At 37.1% G+C, this 20,041-nt stretch overlaps 1 protein-coding gene across 2 annotated transcripts in view; it reads right to left on the bottom strand.

Moving 5' to 3' along the window:
• The window catches only part of svep1 (sushi, von Willebrand factor type A, EGF and pentraxin domain containing 1), a 61,939-nt gene that overhangs the window by 30,794 nt on the left and 11,104 nt on the right, over window positions 1–20,041 (bottom strand). For both annotated transcript variants that reach the window (XM_033983572.2, XM_055228836.1), the window contains exons 2-7: window positions 14,590–14,845; window positions 13,736–13,921; window positions 5,252–5,410; window positions 4,646–4,825; window positions 2,998–3,177; window positions 745–939 (exon numbers count right to left, since the gene is read on the bottom strand). In XM_033983572.2, the coding sequence (XP_033839463.1) occupies window positions 745–939; window positions 2,998–3,177; window positions 4,646–4,825; window positions 5,252–5,410; window positions 13,736–13,921; window positions 14,590–14,845 (1,156 nt within the window). The remainder of the gene's footprint in view (window positions 1–744; window positions 940–2,997; window positions 3,178–4,645; window positions 4,826–5,251; window positions 5,411–13,735; window positions 13,922–14,589; window positions 14,846–20,041) is intronic.

Raw genomic sequence — 20,041 nt, 5'->3', positions numbered from 1 at the left:
CGCGCACGAGACTGAACCCTGTTTACTTCAGTTTTGGCCAGGTCACTTAAACCGCACGTTATTTACCCCACACAAGCACCACAAGCCACGTGAGAGGCCACCAGCTGATCGCCAAATGCATTTCTATGACAATGTGCTTCAGGGCTACAGACCCCAGTGAAAAGCACACGTCTCCTCGGTGCTGTAAACGGTGGTTTTTATTTCACCTGTGGCTGAATACGCCCGGAGAACTGTGCACGCTGCTGACAGCAGAGAAAAAGCTTTTTGAACGACACACAGACAGATCCAGACTTATCTGCGCAGACACAGGCATGGGACTATATATATATATATATATATATATATATATATATATATATATATATATATATATATATATATATATATATATATATATATATGATAGATAGATAGTTTTTTTTTTGTTTTTTTAAATTACCTCTGTACCTGACCATAGCAATAGGAATGGTATAAGATCTCATGAGTCAACAAGGTTTTCCTCCATGATTTTACATTTAGATTGGACAAAAAAGTTGTTTGGTGAGTTACATCCATTATAGTTCCAAAAAGCAGCAGCCTACTAGAAAGGCAGCAAAAATATTAAATACAATTAATTTTCAAAAATGTGTAAATTGTAAAGTGAATCACACAATTAATTTATTATGAATTATGTTAAATCTACTCTCCTCTCACTCTCGTGGAGCCAGTCTTGTATCTCGTCTTATACGCAGTTGTTTTCAGTACCTATGCAGTGAGCTTTGTGGACATTGGCGCTCCAGTTGCCAGAGCTCAAACACACTGCCCTCCTGTTTCCTTTGAGACTGAATCCTTGACGACAGGTGAGTAGACAGACGGCACCCGGCGACACTGCCCTTTTACCACAAGCAGGGGGCGACAGCAAGATGTTCTTCAGGTTCACAATAGGAGGACAGCGCACCTCTAGGACATGACAAAAATAGAGAACAAGTCATTTTACAGTTTTACATGAAATATTCTAAATGATGGGTTTCAAATTTCAACTCTTTGTAGTTCTCTTACTTCTTTGTGATAAATCTTACTTTTAGCATGCTTTTGAAAAATACTGAAATTAAAGCTATTTCCAGAAGCACATACAAAAATGGCCTGTAGAAACCAAAATGAGACCACGGGACTAAACAAAATATAATACACATGTATTTCAGTTACAAATCTCCATCATTCCTTCTGGCTCTAGAACCTAGAGAGCTTTTTAACATGGGAGATTTGTATCTGATAAAGATATGTCCCTAGATCCTCCTCAGAAAGCCAAGTGGCTCCCATTTCATCACAGAGCAGACAAGCAGAGTAACAGACCATAGAGAGGTGTAGTTGTGTTGACAGGTTACAGGGAGGTGGTTAAACACGTCCAAGTGCAAGAGCGAAAAGATGGGAGTTATCGATAAACAGAAATTCCAGCTTTATAAATAGAGCAGGAAGCTGGTTGGCCTGAAGTTTGCTGAGGTTTGTGGGTGAACACTGCCCTTTTTGTGTGTTTTAAGCCTGACCTGGGTGCTCTCTGTGGCCAGCACCAGTCTTTGAACTTAACTATCAGTGTTACTAATAGCAGTCCGATCCTATCCAGCTCAGCCCACAACCCTACGTCATCCTCCCACACAACAATTTTCCATACATATACACACGCATGGTACAAAACAATAAACTACAACTTCACAAATCTGATGCGATGTGCTGTAGTTTCATTAGAGGGATGCACATTAATGATAATGTTATGTGAAGTGCTCTGAAGAGAGAGTGACTGTGGAGACCAAAGGTCACACTCAGAGTGTCAAAAATGCTCATATTAAACCCATTAAACTTGTTAATACATTGTTTTTGATGACTATAGCATTTTCAAAACAATAAAAGGTAGGATGGTGATCTAGATGTCACATATTACCAATTAGTGTAATAGCCTGTCTTTAAGATCCAGTATTATGCATGTTTGGCATTTTTAAACTAGATAGCAGTCTATCTGAAAGCTAAATGATGAGCTTAATCCATAAAATGAGTGATGTCATAATAGGAGCAGAAGATGGTCTTTGTTAAATTGTCCTGTATGTTTATGTCTGTGTGCAATGTCCTAGTATTGTGTTTATGTAACAGAGCTGCAAATTTTGCATCTATAATCTGACAACAAAGTATTATCTAATCTAATCAACTACTATAGTTGTCTTATCGTTAGTATTGCATGTTGTATAACTTAAGAAATCTAATCTGTCGAATCGAAATTTAGGATGGCACAAAATGTGTTGTTTAAAAACACCAGAAGAAGGCGTTAGACACCCATCTGCTGATGTATTCAAAAGGGAAGCAGACTGTATGAAGCTAAAAAGGTAGCTTCTGTAAACAACTCTAAATTACACAGTTTGAGGAGTGATCTGAAGAGATGTAATGTAAACACACAAAGATAGTTCATGGATTGCAACATTCTGAAATAGACCTAGAAGGGGTTAGGAGGTTAGAAGCTCTAGAAAGAGGAAAAAATACACAATAGAAAATGACAAAAAAAAATTTTAAAAAGTAGAATTACTTTAAAGCCCCAGTATACAACTTTTTGTCACAAAAATTACTCAAATAAAAGCTTGTTTTTCATCATGGATGAGTTTATTGCTTTGAAAAACATAAAAAAGCGTGAATCCCTACTTTGAATGGGCTTTGATCTCTACAAACCTAACTCTTATTTGGCCTGAAATAGGGCCTCCTCCTGCTTGTTTCCATGGAAATGTTGTTCCTTTCACTATAATATTCCATGGTATAGCATAAAATGTATCTGTCTTCATGGAGAATATTTCAACGTATGGTTTTAACTTTCTATTTCCATGAAATCATGCACTTGACTTTCCACCCCTAGAGAGTTAAATATTGTCACTTTAAGATACACAAATTCAAGAAAACATAATTCCAGCAATGTTTTTCATGATAATGACGATGCACATTATACTTTAAACTCAAAAAGAAATGCATGAAATTCAAGCTTACCCACACACCGAGGCAGAGTCCCACTCCACTGAGAGTTGGCCTGGCATGTGAGCCTTGACTCCCCTTCCAGTCTGTAGCCGCGATCACAGCCCACCTGACACTCTGCTCTATAGGAGGCACCACCTTCAGAGCATTTCAGGAAGCCATGCTGTGGTTGAGACAGGGACGGACAGGAACGCACTGCAGTGAGGAAGAAAAATACAATGTTCATGCACAAAATAAATGATAGCTGTTGAATCAAGATTATATATTATTTTAGAGTCACTTGTACATGATTCATAAATTACTTAAATGCCTTGGCTTGGATACAAGGGATGATCACCCACAAACACTACTTGGCCTGTCATTTATTCTAAAACATTAAAATGTACATCAAATAAAAGAAAATATCTTTGTGTGTGTTTAGTCTGAATTTGCAAAGGTCTTGGAGAGGCTGTGTAGTGATATTTGTCATCAGCACTCATAGACAGACAGGCAGTTAAGGAAGACCGCCCCTCCCTCAGGACTGTTCAAGCTGGGAGGTCCACCCAGGCCAAGCTTAGACTTAGTGAACACATACCAGCAGACACATTTGAAAATATATACCAAAGCCACATACTATAAATCTCCAGCTACCTGTGTATGTTTAAGGTCTGATCCTGCAATGAGTCACAATCTGACATTTAAACATGCTTTTTTCTCATTTATCTCCACACCTCTTACTGCTTCTCAGTGTCTCTCACTTTTCTATTGGTTTTTCCACTGTGACCTTCTCATCGGCTTCACTTCCACCCATTTATTTCAAAGGAAATGTCCCGTTCACATCTGGTCTGACGCTTAACGTAAGACTTCTCGTTCAGTGTAAACACAAATGATTGTGTAAGGAGCTTTTACGCAACAATTTCACTGATCATTTTGTTTTTTACATCATAGCAACATCAACAGATGGTAAACAGAAATGTGTTTGTGGTGATAAAGTTCAAGTATCATTCTAATCTCCTGATGATTTTTATTGAGAAGTTTTAGCATTTTAGCAGATATGACCATTACAGATAGACCAATATAGGTTTTTTTCATGGCCGATGCCGATACTGATTGTTTAGAATTCAGAGCAACCGATAAGCTCTGTTGCTAATTTTTAGGCCCATACGCAGGGCCGATTACAATTATTCTTCCCAAATTATGTAATTTAAATCTACTACAGACTCACCCACAGCCCTTTCTGACCACAAACCTTTAAGAGAGCTCACATTTTGTGCAGTTATCTTTTTGTATTCATATTCTGGGGCAGCAGTGGCACAATTGGGAGAGTGGTCGTCCTCTGATCTGAAGTGGTTCAGTGGTTTGGTCAGGTCCACTGACATGCAGGTTGGTGGTGTGATTCCGGCTGTTGTGTCCTTGGGCAAGACACTTAACCCACCCTTGCTCCCAGTGTCTGCCTACACGGTCATATGAATGTGTGTGTGAATGGGTGATTGGTTCCTTTGAGTACTTTGAAAGGTAGAAAAGTGTTATATAAATTTGACCATACACCATTTATTAAAGTGTTAAAATAAAGCTTTGTGTGTATTTTTAGGCAACAGATCAAACAAAACAAAATATCAGCTTGTTCGAGAGATTTAAAGCCAATAGCCGATGTTCTAAAACGCAAAAATCTGTCTTTAATTACCATGGCAGGAAGCAGGTGTCCCGGACCAGGTGCCATCAGCCTGGCACAGCCTGATGCTGGTTCCCTGGAGGTCATAACCCTGTTGACAGCGTACACCACAGGCTGCATCGTAGTTATTGTTGCACACATTCTGGATGAAGAAACCATGTTCAGGTGGATACAGAGGAGGACAGTATACCGCTGCAAAGGAAAACAGATGTAAGAAAATTTGAAAAAATAAAGGTAAATGGTAAATATAACGTTTTAGCATTAATGGGCATTCTTATTCATAATAGGCCTGTCTCAATAACGATTAAAAAAAAAGATAATATTGAATGCCATTATGCCACTGACACGATAACCCTAAAGCAGGACTTCCCCCAAAAACTAGTCTCTATGTACAGTTATGTACAGTAATGAACATGAGCAGCAATAAACAAATTAAACAGTCATAGAAGTTTATTCACCTATCTACAGCTCAAATGTTATCATAGTGCAGAAAAACAACAAAAAGGTTCCTCACTAATAAATACTGGCCCCTAAAATCTATCTATCATTGACTGAATGATAAGTCGATGTAGTAATTATCGTGACAGGCCCATAAACATTTGATACTATATGTCTTACGTTGACAGGTCATGCCAAGTGGATGGAATCCTGGCCTGCAGACACAGTCAGTGAGAGAGGTGCTCCCCGGCTGTGACGTATGTTGTGGATCAGGGCACTGGAGACAAGAGCTTGGCCCACCTGGGGTTCCTTCTGGTTTATATGTGCCAGGAGGACATGCTGACAAGAGAAGTGAAACAGGCATTTAACAAATATAAATAATAAACACAAATACAATACAATGCACGTCAAAACAGCCCCCCGCAGTGGAGTATTTTAAGTCTCGCCTTAAGACCTACTTGGTTCTCTGACTTTTAACGCCGCATGAGTTGTGTCGTCTTTAGTGTCTTTTATTCATTTTCATTTATTTGGTTGGTTTTGGTTTTATGGTTTTGCTTTTATTTGATTTTATACTGGTTTATATACTACTATTATACCATTTGTTATTGTCTTGTTATGGTCTGCACTTTTGAACTTTTGATTTGTTTGTAAAACGTCTTATGAAAATAGCGGATTTGGATTCTCATTACATTTATTGCTGAAATATTGCTGCATTATTAATTAGTATTACCAGTAGATGAATAGTAGCAGCACTAGTAGTAAAAAAAAAAACTATATATATTAAACCAAAACTTGCCTACACTGTATAACTTAATAAATGACGAAAATAATCAATGACATTATCAATGACATTTTAAAAAGCTTTTATAAACACATATGGTTTGCATTAGTAATTCCCTTTGATCACCTGCACCTCTGACATAAAATGTGTTTTCTTTTTGTGCGTGTTACCAGAGTGAAGTGGAAAAAGCTATGAAAGCGTAGCAGCCCACAGACATGCGTTTACATGAGTGCACAATGATAGATAGCTTATGATTTATCTGGAATGACATTTTGATTAAATATGAACTAACATTCAATTAAGAAAACAGCAAACCATTTTACAGATTTGGACAAAAAGCAACATTTTCAATATTTCTACAGATTTAATGGGAAACTACAATTCAGGTCATGACTTGCTGTTTAGTACTTCTTAGTCTGATGAAATCTCAAACAAAAAAAATCTAAACCAAATGTTTTCAATTTTGAGCCTATGAGGAATCTTAAGTCTTGTTTTGCATCTCTATTTGCAGTTTTATGTTAAATAGGTTTCCCATTTGGCTTAAGCTGTTTGTAAGACTCCCATGAGATTTTGAAAAAGAATTCTCCATTTAGGTGCCAGGTTATTTATGTATGTAATGCATTCCCTCACCCAAAACAAGCCTTATATTTAACATGTGTATTTGTGTTTAACATGTAGGTATTTCAAAATACAGGCCATAGTCATCTAAAAAGTTGCCCAGACCATATAATATTTTTATATCTGGCAGGTGAATACTAAATACCAGGGAAAACAAATATTACTTGAGCACACACTCCCATGAACAGACTTAAATGCCAAGTTGGGCTGAAGATGAAAAAACTGAAACCCCTTCAAAACATATCACGGACCCCATGCTAAAGCTAATGATCGGGTGACGCAGCAGCCAAAAGTGAAGTTTTGGGTCCATTGGGTTACTGCTGAGAGCTATGGAGTTTACTCTGCTTTCATTTGGGGAAGGAAGTGTAGCCAGCGAACCAGAGGACCATAAAACAGAAAGAGCCCGCTGTGTCTGGACTGGAAATGACTGTATGGAGCGACAGCAGAGACTCAAAGGGAGCTACTGTACACTAATGATGTGGGGAAAATCTACACCCACTGCTGTGATATGGAACTATTTATTCAAGACTACAGCAATGTTTGGCTATTGCTAATCACTGATAATTATTTTAAAGTAGATGTGATTATGCTGAAGAAAAAAAAAAAAAAAAAATAGATGATTTAATTTAAACTGAAAGAAAGTAGACACGATACTAATACTAAATAGAAGCATATAGTAATTTCTCAAAACTACAGCAATGTTTGGCTAATGGTAATTACAGATCATTATTTTAATGTAGCTATGATAATGTTGAAAAAAATCAAGCAATCTAATGTTAACTGTAAGAAAGTAGACACAATACTAACACTAAGTAGGAGCATACAGTGACTTCTCCAAATATTAATATGTTAAAAAGACACCACTTTTTGGATAATGAAAACTTAAATATCCAGGAGTGTGTGATCCTAAATATGGTCTTACACTTTATAGTGGGTGGAAAGAATGACGTAAGTTTTATTAGCCAAAATCTACAACATTCCTGGACAGGAGCGATAAATGATCTGCAGGAAACAGAAACACTTGACAAACCCATTTGCTCAGCAGTTCGATAGTAAGTATGTCATATCATATGGGTTTTATAGTATCATACACATATTTATTTTAAAGTTAGAATCAGTCCGATGTCTATAAAACCTACATATACACCTCCTGCTGGTGCCCAGAGTCAGGACTAAACATGGGTAATCAGCGTTTCAGTTTTATGCAACTAAAACCTGGAACAGTTTTCCATAAGATGTGAGACAGGCCTCTACTTTGATAATGTTTAAATCCAGGCTCAAAACAGTTCTGTTTAGCTGTGCATATGACTGAAAGGTTTTTTATTATGCACTCTTCTGTTTTAATGTCAATTTTATGATTATTGTTTATGATTATTTATGTTTTGATTTGTATGAGCACCTTGAATTACTTTGCGTATGCATTGTGTTATACAAATAAACTTGCCTTGCCTTGCCTTACATATGAAACCTGGTTGATATGTACTCAAAAGTCAAATTAAGGTAAAAAGGAGCAAGCACATTTTCAACAGACGGTAGGGGTTTAATTTCCACTACAATATAGCTGAGCAAAGTAACTCCTGGTCTTAATTGTAACCACAGGTTTTCAATATCAAAGTCCTTCTGTTGTAGCCTGGTCACTTGCGGTTGTGGCTCTCACATGAAATCTTAATTAAGTTGTTAAATGCCTTCAATTATAGGATACATCGAGGCGAAAACAATGTTGACATGCAAGGAAGCTTTCCACTCATAAGTGAGACTTCCCATGCAAACTTGAAGTGCAGAAAAGACAATAATAAATCTGTTTATATCCAGTTGCTTGCATTCAGGATTCATACTAAATCTAGTATTGAAGCTATGTACTCATTTGAACAAGTATTGATATAAAGTCACATTCACAAGATAGAAATGAACCTTTCATGAATAGCATTAGAACAATCTTGTGCTAAATCAGAACCTACTTGGATGACTAAGGCTTTACACAAATACAAGACCACATGGTAATATAAAAGAAAGTACTATTATTTAATACTGAAAATCACATTCTTTTGTCTGAAGAAAGACAGTTATTGTGGTATCATAATCTGTTTTGAGTATCAACTCTGTTCCTTAGTATCAAAATCGAATTTGAAATTTTAGTATCATGATAACATTATTAAGGACCAATGCTTTACTCTATACATTTCCATGATTTTGGATCTCTGGTGTCAGTCATTTCAAGAAGATAAGATCACTTTGAGTATGACTGTATATATGGGAAATAATCATTAAGCAAAAGAAAATAACAAATGGAACTTCACAGGGAGTCTTAATCAGTCCCAAAGAAAGTGGACATCTGGTTTTCTGTCTGCCCCTCCTCGGATATAAAAATAGACGACGGAAACGGAGATGTTTAGTGTGTAAGCGTCTGCACAGATCAGGGTGATTTTCCATCGTGAAAACACAGGTCATCTGAACCAGAAAGTGTTTGGGAATCCCATCTTTGAGGAATGTCAGGAGGCTCTAAATCACCAGACCAGAGTCTCGTTTAGGTCGGCTGTACGCTCCATCGGGACAGCCAGGGAAAAAGGGAAGAGGATGTCCACCTACGCAGGCTCCAAATGAGGAGGGGTTGGCTTCTGTAGACCCCGGATCTGTCAAGTCTTCAATATGATGCAAGGGAGTCTATAGAGATGGAATACTTAATAGCTTTTGTGTGCAGTCTGGAAGCTGACGAGAATGAAATAAAAGCAGTCTTGTCACGATACAAAAATTTCCAACTGAATTTTGATACTAAGGAATAGATTCGATATTCCATACAGATCTCAATTCCATTTTAAAATGCTCCTTTTTAGATAAAAGAATGTAATGTAGTGTTCTGTTTTCAACACAAAATAATAGCACTCTTTATGTGTTCATCCTAAAACTGTTCAGATAGGCTAAACTTTTTCCTGTTTATGACTTTATTTGAGTATTGATACTTGTTCAAGTATCTACTTTTGGCACTAGTTTTAGTATCAATTAGTATCTGATTTTCTATATTTTTGAAAACCCTAAAAAACACATGATATGATATCATAATTTATTAAATTTGTTATTTTTTTCAATTGTATTTTAAAAATAAATATATATTACTGATTATAAACTATTTATATTTACTGATCATAAACAAGACAGTTGTGTAATAATTCAGATTTCTAGTCCTACATATGTTCCAAACCACAGAATCTACTGACTGAGGATTGGCTGTGAACATCTCCATTAAAAGGACCCAAACTGATCATTGACAACATTTAAATTAGAAATAATTAGCCAAAAAAGCACAATAAAAACACATTTATCTTCAGCATGTAAGAAAGCCAAAGTATAAAGCAAGCATCTGACTGCCTAACTTGCTTTACTTCCTGTCAAAATGGTGACCTTTGACCTGGCGTGTGTCCCACTTCAATCTCTTTATTCAACGGAAGCAATTTCAGTCAACAGCTCCTCATAAATCCACAAACACAGAGTCAGGAGGAAAGCATGTGCAACAGAGGACGGCCACACAGAGCCAGTCAAGGGTGAATGAACAGTTTAAAAATAAAAATATATATTGGTAATGGTAGGCTGAATTAGATTGAAGAAAATGCAGTTTGTCTAACACTATTTACTTAAAATATAGTTAAACAGTTTATCATTAAAAAATTGACTTAAAAGTACTATAATGTCTATTGTAGTGTTGGCACGATAATAACATTTTAGAGAGAGACAGAGAGAGAGGGGGAGAGAGGGAGATTTCCCTTGGGAAATTCTTTCAAGGAAAAAGCTATTCAGAAAAGTGAATGTGTGTTTTTCGCATCGATACTTGCTTACATGAGTATCTAGTATCGATACCAATTTTAATAATGATTAGTATCTGATTTTCAAAACATTTGACAATCCTAGTCTATTTAACTTATCCTATCCACCTTATTCTGTAAGTTGCTGTGGGCGCTGCCATAACTATTCAGGTTGTATTACTTTGCATGGGGCTGCAAATCTTAGAAGCAAAAAAGTTCTATATGGACTCCAGAGCCATTTTAAAGCCTCCCAGAGAATTGGCGCATTGTTGACTTGTTGTTGCACATAAACCTACTTTATATCATATTTTAGCAGGGAAACTTTTCCCAAATTCTTAATTGAAATAAATGGGATTCCAACTTATCCGGAAGTATCACCACAAAGAAAGTGCGCTTTAGTAGCATTTACAGCAAAAATGGGAACAAGGACAATAGAAATGTTCTATTGTTTATAAATGTTATCAAATGAAGACAGAAAAAATAGATAGCATATACAGTTATATAGAGAACAAGGTTTCAGATGTGCTTATGGGGTTGTCTTATGTTTGGGTGGAGCATGTCTCCTTGATCTGTCTTTTTACAGTCGTAAGTTGTACATGGTGGCTTCAGTTTAAACCACTAGTCTGGTTTACAACTTCCCAGACCAAGTGTAGTCATCAATTAGCTTTTTCTAACACCTACATGTCATTTAATAGGAGGGGAGATGGATGTAGCGTGAAAGAAAAAAATGTTTACAGCAATGTATATAATCTAGGACTGTAAAACAAAAAAAAGATACTCAGAAAGGAATCGATACTGAAACTATAACTGAAACTAGATATGTCTATGTCTATTACATAGTACTGAAATCGAGTTTGAAATTTCAGAAGGACATTAAAATTAACGTTTTTCTAATTACTACTAAAACAATACACAGAACGAGTAAGCTAGGAGTTTTGTGCGGCAAAGCTCCTTTGAACACATTTAAATTCTGGACTCTGCTTTCATCAACGGCCTCTTGTGCCTGTCTCCACTATCCAGGCATAGCAGAGGCGAGAGGGGCAGAGTTAGTGCTGACACCATATTAACACAGTCCAGAGCTGCTGTCACTCTCATAGGCCACAAAAGACACTGATAAGTCCTATGGGTCACAGATAACAACATGTTTAATGGCAATGCTTAGTTACTATGCAAACATGTTACAGTACAACAATAGATCTGTATACAACATATAAAATAAACAGCACATTATGGGTTAGACAACTCATTTCTGTAAAACATCGACAACATCACTATATTTAAATTTGACTAAATTTTGCCAAGTTTTTTAGTTTTGTAATTTTGGTGAAGGTTATAATTTTACTTCTGGTTGTACACAGGTAACAGAGGTTACCTAGCAACTGTAATGTTAACAATGGCCATAATTGACAAATAGAAATAAATTACAGAACATTTATTTTGTTAAATCAATGTTTACTGTCAGAAAAATGCCTTCCTTATGTGTAAACTGTCTTAGCATTTTGGATGGAATTGATGGCAATTAGGTAGGTAGATAGGCAAAGGGGTTCGGTTTTAGAGGTCACTGCAGGTCCTGTATTTTACAACTTTTTATTTTCTACTTTTCTTCACAAATTGCAACTTACTTGTGTAAAATTATGATGAATATTTACCTAAAGTATCCCACAAAATCAAGTAATAATCAGAAAACATATTAATCTCTCAAGTGCACTTTAAACTAAACTAAAACACCATTAAATATCACTATTACTTTACTCTATTACTTTCACAGATAATGCAAATGCTGCGTGTGGGCCAGGCTCATATTGGTAGAGATCTGCTTTTGGGCACAACATTTATCAATTAAACAAGTACCATGCTATTGAAATAAGACTGAGAGATACTGTACTTACAATTTCAAGTAAAACAATATGTTGTTCTTTTAAAAGGGGTTTTCCAACTGGCTTTATCTACTGGAATTCCTGACATGTTTTGTGGAAGAGGCTGTTTGACTTGGCTGTTGACAGATTCATAACTAACACTGCAGTACACTGAGGGCTTTTGGACGTGTTACAGGGAAAACCACCAACCAATCAAAATAATAGGCCTAATCCACACACAGGATCAGGCTTGGTCTTAATACATCCACAAATGTCAGAAAGTGAAAATGAAGAAGAAACAGTATCACAATAAAGACTAAACCACAAAGCTACCAACCAGGGACACATTAGGGGCACCTTACCCATAATTCATAGAGCAGTTTCAGTTCAGTCAAGAGCATTAGGGTTAAAGCAACAGCTAATATTCAAGCAAGCTGTGCTGGCATTTTGCTTACTTACTCACCACAATCCTAATTGGTTTTGGAGCCAGCACTACATCAAATACAAGTTAAGTTATGAGAAAATAAAGCGCTTAATAAAAGTAGTGTTAAAATCACATATGAGGTATTTCACACTATGTTAGAAAAACACCATAAGGTGTTGAGTCGTACCCTACAGGCTGCTAAAATGCAGTTTCAGAAAAGACATAGATTTAAAAAGAGTCTATGTCTTCATAAGAGTTATGGGAGAAAGAGGCAGACATAGGGAGCAGTTCCAGTTGTGGTTTGAGCGCCATACAGTGTCTCTCCCTCGCACACTGCCAGAGCCGGCTCTGTGTTTGTGCCATGAATTTAACCATTAAACAGATTAATGAGCATCATGGGTCTCAGACTCAACAATACAATGACCTTATCACCCTTTCTCTTTGCTCTGTTTAAAATCTCCCCTTTTCTGTCACTTTTGTGTTGATTTAAATTATTTAATTTCATCCGAGGCTTAAAAGGATTTTCTCTTTAGTCTTATCTTAATGAATCTTAGTAGATTAAAAACACATGGGTTAAAAATGAAGCCAAACACCTGTGTTAAACCTAACCGCATGTCACATCACTAAACAGATATTATCAGGTTCTGTCAAAGTGACAATATTTGTGGAATACACCATCCAGAGCTTCTGTCTGCTAGGGATTGGCAATATGGTGATAAAAATAGAATTGTAATCTCATTCCTGTTACAATCAGCTATTTTTGTATGTATTTTTATTGTGATTGACAAATCAATTTTCTCATGAATGCAACTTTATGCTCAAGCAAACACACTTTTTTCATTCCCACACCTCCTATTGGTCAGCCTCAGCAATACTCTATGACTGAGTGATAAGTGGATATAACCAATTTCAAGTTTCAAGTATGCAGTAGATGACACTGATACCTCTTAACCTCTCTCTCTCTCTTCATATATATATATATATATATATATATATATATATATATATATATATATATATATATATATATATATATATATATATATATACACACACACACATCTATATGTAATACATGTATGTGTTATACATGTATGTATTTATGTATGTTTGTATATCCAAATGTATCCTGCCTTGTTTTCCTTTGTAAAGCATTGATTGGACCTTGTGATGATGATTAGTGCCTCATACCTGTGCACTCGTGTTGTAAGCCCTTGCCATAGTAGCCCCTCTCACAGACGCAGGCGTATTGTCCTGTGTGGGTGCCACACTTGCAGCTGGCCATCAAATCACAGCAGTCTGTCCCTGCTTCACACAGAGATGAGCACCGTGACTGGTCCTCCTGGATGTAACTGCCCATGGAGAGGTCCACCAGGTCTGAAGGAGGAAAATATTCATACTCAAATGAAGGTGATCAGGTGTTAGTTTAAATATATTTAGATTATGTGATACTTTATAAATAAACAAAACCAGATTTTAAGGTTATCTTTGATATTGGGCTATAATGACAAGACAACACAGAACTTAAATGCCATTTTTTGGGGGAGTGAAAAGAACAATAATGTAAATTAAAGGTTTGCAAGCTTGAACAGGTGAGCCACCACTGAGCCACAATGCATCTGAGTATCAATCTTCTCTATATCTACTACCTGCTATTCTTTATCATTATGGTTTTAAAACTACAGAAGAAGTATGAAAACTCTCCAGTTGAATGTGGGAAAGAGGTTTCTTAATCAGCGTGAGGCAGTTGGCAAAACATAACAGAAGAGGCCATGTAAAATAACAATTGTCTTATGAATCTAAAACCCAACAACTAGTGTTGAACAAGGTCAAGGCCTCCATTGAAAAATATTACAATGGGGCAAAATATGATGACAGGAGCACGAAGACTTCAAAGTGGTGCCTTGAAATTTCTTGAAAGTTTAAAGTTTATCAAAGCTGAACTTTCTCTTGGAATAGGGATATAATGCAAAGTTGGCAGTGCATGTGTCTGAAATAATATTGAATATTTTCAGTTCTTATCTATACCATTCTTCTTATAGTACCTTCATGCAATGCATGACGAGCCAGGGCCTCAAACTCCTCAAAGTTGTGGACGAAGTAGCAGTGCTGGTCTTTGGGATTTGATGCCATGTCATGGAGCTCTCTGATGTTTCCTTGCCAAATGCCCAAAGTGAATATCTCAACGCCCCGCTCTCGCAGGGCTGCTGCCACTGGCCGAGGGTCCCCACCATTAGAGTAGCCGTCAGTGATCAAGAATATGGCCTTACTGGCGTTTGCTCTGGAGTGACGTAGGATTTGCTGTATGGGAAAGAAATATTTGTTAGAAACCAGATAATCTAGCTAGACTAAATGTCTGCAATATAACATGAAAACATAAGCATATTAAGTGTTAAAATAAACAGCGACCCATTATGTTTTATATTACAGTATTGCAGTATCAGTGTGATTTACGGTTTTAATGCCGCAAGTAATACCTCTAAGCTCAGATATTTTACTTATTGCTGTGTCTGCCAATACCAAGTTATTTCAAGGTTTAGTGACATTGAACAACGTCACTGAAGACCACTAAAAACAGCCCTCAATTCTAGGGTTCCTCCAAACCCTGCATCAGCACAAGAGCACAAGTGGCGAGATGGTGAGGAGAAAGCTCTACGATTGTAATTATTTCTCCTTCAGACTGTGCAGCTGAAACCACTCCAGAACACTGGCAACGCAACCCAGTCCACCCCCGAGACCAGCTTCAGTTCCCAAACTAACTTTAGCCTTGTTTACAATCCACCACATACAATTAGACAAAACATTAAAGTCTAAGACAATGCTTTATTTTCTTAAGAGTAGAAAAACCTAGACATCTGCTTGTATTTTGAACTTGGAATAAAAAAGTAACAATTTTTGGGAATATGAACTGATCTCAGCAAATAAAAGAGGACCAAAAATCATAAATAATATAAGTAAAAGGAGAGCCAAGATAAAGTCCTTAGTGTGAATATCTATTTCCTTGGTTACGGAGGTCAGGTCAAACAGACCGGATGTGTATCAAGAGGCCATAGCATTTTTTTCTACATTCAGTATCTAACAAACAAATTGTTTAAACCTGAGTAACGGTTTAAGAATAATAGTTGAAAGTAGACTAGATATAGCATTGTTACGATACTTAATACTAAGTATAATACACGATACTCAATACCCGAGTCCAATATCACAATGTAAAAATGAATAAGAAAAATCATTTTAAATTTTTTTTTCTTTTTTTTCTCATTTTCAACAAAATAAATAATAGTAACAGTACTTTATTTTATAGTGTCATTTGGTGTTATACAGTGAGGCAAAAAAGTATTTAGTCAGCCACCAATTGTGTGAATTCTCCCACTTAAAAAGATGAGAGAGGCCTATACTTTTCATCATAGGTACACTTCAACTATGAGAGACAGAATGGTGGGAAAGAATCCACGAAAAATAACATTGTAGGATTTTTAATGAATTCATTTGTAAATTTCCTGGAAAAATAAGTATTTGGACACCTACAAATAAGCAAGATTTCTGGCTCTCACAGACCTGTAACTACTCAAAGGCGTTCCTCTATCCTCCACTCTTTACCTGTATTAATGGCACCTGTCAGAACTCGTTATCAGTATAAAAGACGCCTGTCCACAACTTTCACCAGCCAGACTCCATTCTCCACTATGGCCAAGACCAAAGAGCTGTCAAAGAACACCAGAAACAAGGCTGGGAAGACTGAATCCACAATAGGTAGGCAGCTTGAAGTGAAGAAATCAACTGTGGGAGCAATTATTAGAAAACGGAAGACATACAAGACCACTGATAATCTCCCTTGATCTGGGGCTCCACGTAAGATTTCACCCCGTGGGGTCAAAATTATCACAAGAACAATGAGCAAAAATCCCAGAACCACACAGGGGGACCTAGTGAATTACCTGCAGAAAGCTGGGACCAAAGTAACAAAAGCTACCATCAGTAACACTACGCCACCAGGGACTCAAATCCTGCAGTGCCAGATGTATCCCACTGCTTAATCCAGTATATGTCCAGGCCCGTCTGAAGTTTGCTAGAGAGCATTTGGATGATCCAGAAGAGGATTGGGAGAATGTCATATGTTGAGATGCATCCAAAGAACACCATACCTACTGTGAAGCATGGGGGTGGAAACATCATGATTTGGGACTGTTTTGGAGGGAGTTGAAAGTCTGTGTTGCCCACCGACAGTCCCAAAACCTCACTGCTCTAGAGGACATCTGCATGGAGGAATGGGCCAAAGTACCAGCAACAGTGTGTGAAAACCTTATGGAGACTTACAGAAAACGTTTGACCTCTGTCACTGCCAACAAAGGGTATGTAACAAAGTATTGAGATGAACTTTTGTTATTGACCAAATACTGATTTTCCACTATAATTTGCAAATCAATTCTTTAAAAATCAGACAATGTGATTTTCTGGATTTTTTTTCTCATTCTGTCTCTCATAGTTGAAGTGTACCTATGATGAAAATTACAGGCCTCTCTTATCTTTTTAAGTGTGAGAACTTGCACAATTGGTGGCTGACTAAATACTTTTTGCCCCACTGTATCTATGTAGTCACTCAAGCATCCAGGAATGTTCCATAGCGATCCATGTGCATACAACACTTTATGTTCTGATACAACTCAAGAGCATTCAAAAGCTATTCAGAAAAGATTCATTTTTATCCTGTAAATGTGTCTTTTTAGTACTGATATCTGCTAAAATGAGTATGTAGTTTTGATACATGTTTCAGCATTGATTAGTATCTGATTTTCAATACTTTTGAAAACCCTAACTAGACATGCTAGGCTAGACCACAGTACGACCAGAAAACAGAGGATACAGTGCAAGGGAGAAACCCCTGGGTCTAATTGTCTAACCGTCCAAACTTAAAGCAGTTCTGGCAGCAGTGGGTAATTGCAGAAGCTGCGGAGCGAGAAGCAAAGTGGGAGAAGACTGTGTCTGGGAAGGGTCAATGCAGCCGCTCCCAGCTGTCAGAGTCGAGCACAGAGACCCTCTCCCCACATGATGCTCCCATGGCAACAGTGGCTGTCTGCACTTGTGGCTACCTGGCTCACACACTGAGCAGTTTTTGAAACTTTTTGGTTTTTGACCTCAGTTTTTAACATCATATTATGGGATTTTATCCATCTAAGAAGAGAAGCATGTGCAGTTCAAAGAACAGAAGTAAGGCACTTTTGGATTGTGTGAAATAAGCAGTTTTTTCCTGTTTTAATAAAGAATGTGCAAGAGGCTAGCTAAGGAGCTAGCTATAGACCTCAGAGATGCTATAGGCTTTTTGTGGCAGCAAATGTGGCAGAAGACCTTTCAAATGAAATACCCCAAGACCATCTAAAGGAAATACGATGGAATGGACCACTTCATCACCAACAACAACAATGGAGCGGCTGAGGCCTAGAAGAGGCTTTTCTGTTGTGTTGTGTGTTGGGGTACAGAGGAGGACACAGAGAAGGGACACTTTTGTCCCGAAGGCTGTTACTCCCTTAAGTCTACCCAGACATAGGATCTGCTGGCCCTGCCTGACCAGTCTTGTTAAGCTACACTGAGGCCTGAGACTGAGACACAACTCTCTCTTTCTTGTATGTACATGTATGAGCACACTGATACATGTCTATTGACCAGTACAAGTTAACAGGCACAAGAGACTGAACAAACTACACTATGTGCTGCTGTGCATGCTGATTTATTCAAAGTTTATGTTTCTTGTGTTCTGTTGTGCCAGTTTTTATGTCAGTGGTCTGGTACAAAAATATCAAATTGTCCTCCAACCTTACTCTAAGACTAAGTTAAGTTCAAGCCAAAAGTGGTTCAGTGGCACAGTAGTTTCCCATGAGTCATTGGGTGGTCTAGGTGACAGTGAAGATGTCACCAGACAGAGCAGGCATACATAGCCACTAATGATACCTTCCTAAATAATCTTTGTATTTCTGATGACATAAGAGTAACCACATGTGTCACAGTGCAGGGAAAGGCCTCTCTTTACAGTAACTCCAGAAAGACCATATCATTTCAGACAAAAGTATTTTGTGCTGTAATTTCCAGAGGAAATAGGCTACATTAACAGAAGTTCACAATCAAAATAGTACCTTTGCAGTAAGTAAGTTTAACTGCTTGGAGTCATGTATCAAAGCCAAGCCCAAAGCTGAAAGTAGTTACAAGATTTTCAGCATGCTTTTATGTAAAGTGTCACTGGTGTCATGAAATTGCACAAAGTAATGTTTAATAATTGCTTAGTTCTATGGTTATGTTGGTTGTTGTTTCTGAGTTACTTGGCATTCTCTAAACAGACGTTTGTCTGATTAGACTACAAAACCTTACACCTCATTGCGTTTGGCAGGAGAGATGGAGCAACCTTTCCATACCTGAGGGGAATAAAGATGTTGCCAAAGCAGGCCAGCTGTTAATCAAAAGGCTATTTAGAAATGCATGCCAGCTATGCAGAATGCTAATGAACCCTACCATCGCTAATGAACCCTACCATTTACCCTTGATGACAAGGGTAAAGGCACTGGTGCTCTTTTATTTTTGCACCTTTGCTAGTTTTCTCTTATCACAAGCTCAAAATCCAACTTTCATTATTCTTGACATAGTTTGGAAACCTCTACCCTCTTTGAGCTGAAGCTTGACTAGTAAAAAAATAATTCAAACAGCTCTTTGGGAGGTAAACAGATCAAGATACAGACACAAAAATAAACTAAAGGACTGACCCAACACAAATAAACATGCATTTTTAAGTGATATATTATTACTCCACAAAGACTTAAGGAACAATTTCATTTCAGATTAATTCAAACTGACAGAAACATATTTTCCAAAATCATGGAGCACTAAATATAACTCATAGTGGCAATGTAGTGTTCAAGAGGAAAAGCATAAAAGATACTTGTTGTTATGGCTATGCTGATGTAGAGTTGGAAAAACTTGCTCCCAATTTTTTTCCCCAATTTAGATTTATTCAATTATTCAGTAATATTTTCCTAGCAGGGAGTGCCATTGTCTACCTGAACTATTTTTTTTAGTTTGTGGGTGCTGAAATTTTGAAAGCAATCCCAATGCAACACACAATTCCATTCTTGAGATTTACATAATAAATCACAAATTACAAAAGAGAAATAGTTTAAGACAGACTTAATTTATCACATTTTTTTCTATCATATATATAGAGTCTGTGGATCAGATAAAAGGACCATTCACTTGCTTGGTTGGCTTTGTAAACCATTTTGGGGAGATTTCAGAAAATATGCACATAAACTTCAATCACATAATATTGTTTTAAAGACTTGGTGAGTGTGCAGTGGATATATATTACACCTAAGGGACAGTCCAGTTGATGGATTAAGTTTTCACAAAAGGATTTTCATCAGAACAAGAATATCCATTTAAGACTTACAATTTATTGTGATTCATCAACCACTAACCCCTGGGTGTTTTGAAAAACCTGTATATTAACCCTTT

This window comes from Periophthalmus magnuspinnatus, chromosome 18, assembly GCF_009829125.3.
Source record: "Periophthalmus magnuspinnatus isolate fPerMag1 chromosome 18, fPerMag1.2.pri, whole genome shotgun sequence".
Classification (NCBI taxonomy): domain Eukaryota; kingdom Metazoa; phylum Chordata; class Actinopteri; order Gobiiformes; family Gobiidae; genus Periophthalmus; species Periophthalmus magnuspinnatus.
This window is presented reverse-complemented; position numbering and strand designations above follow the sequence as displayed.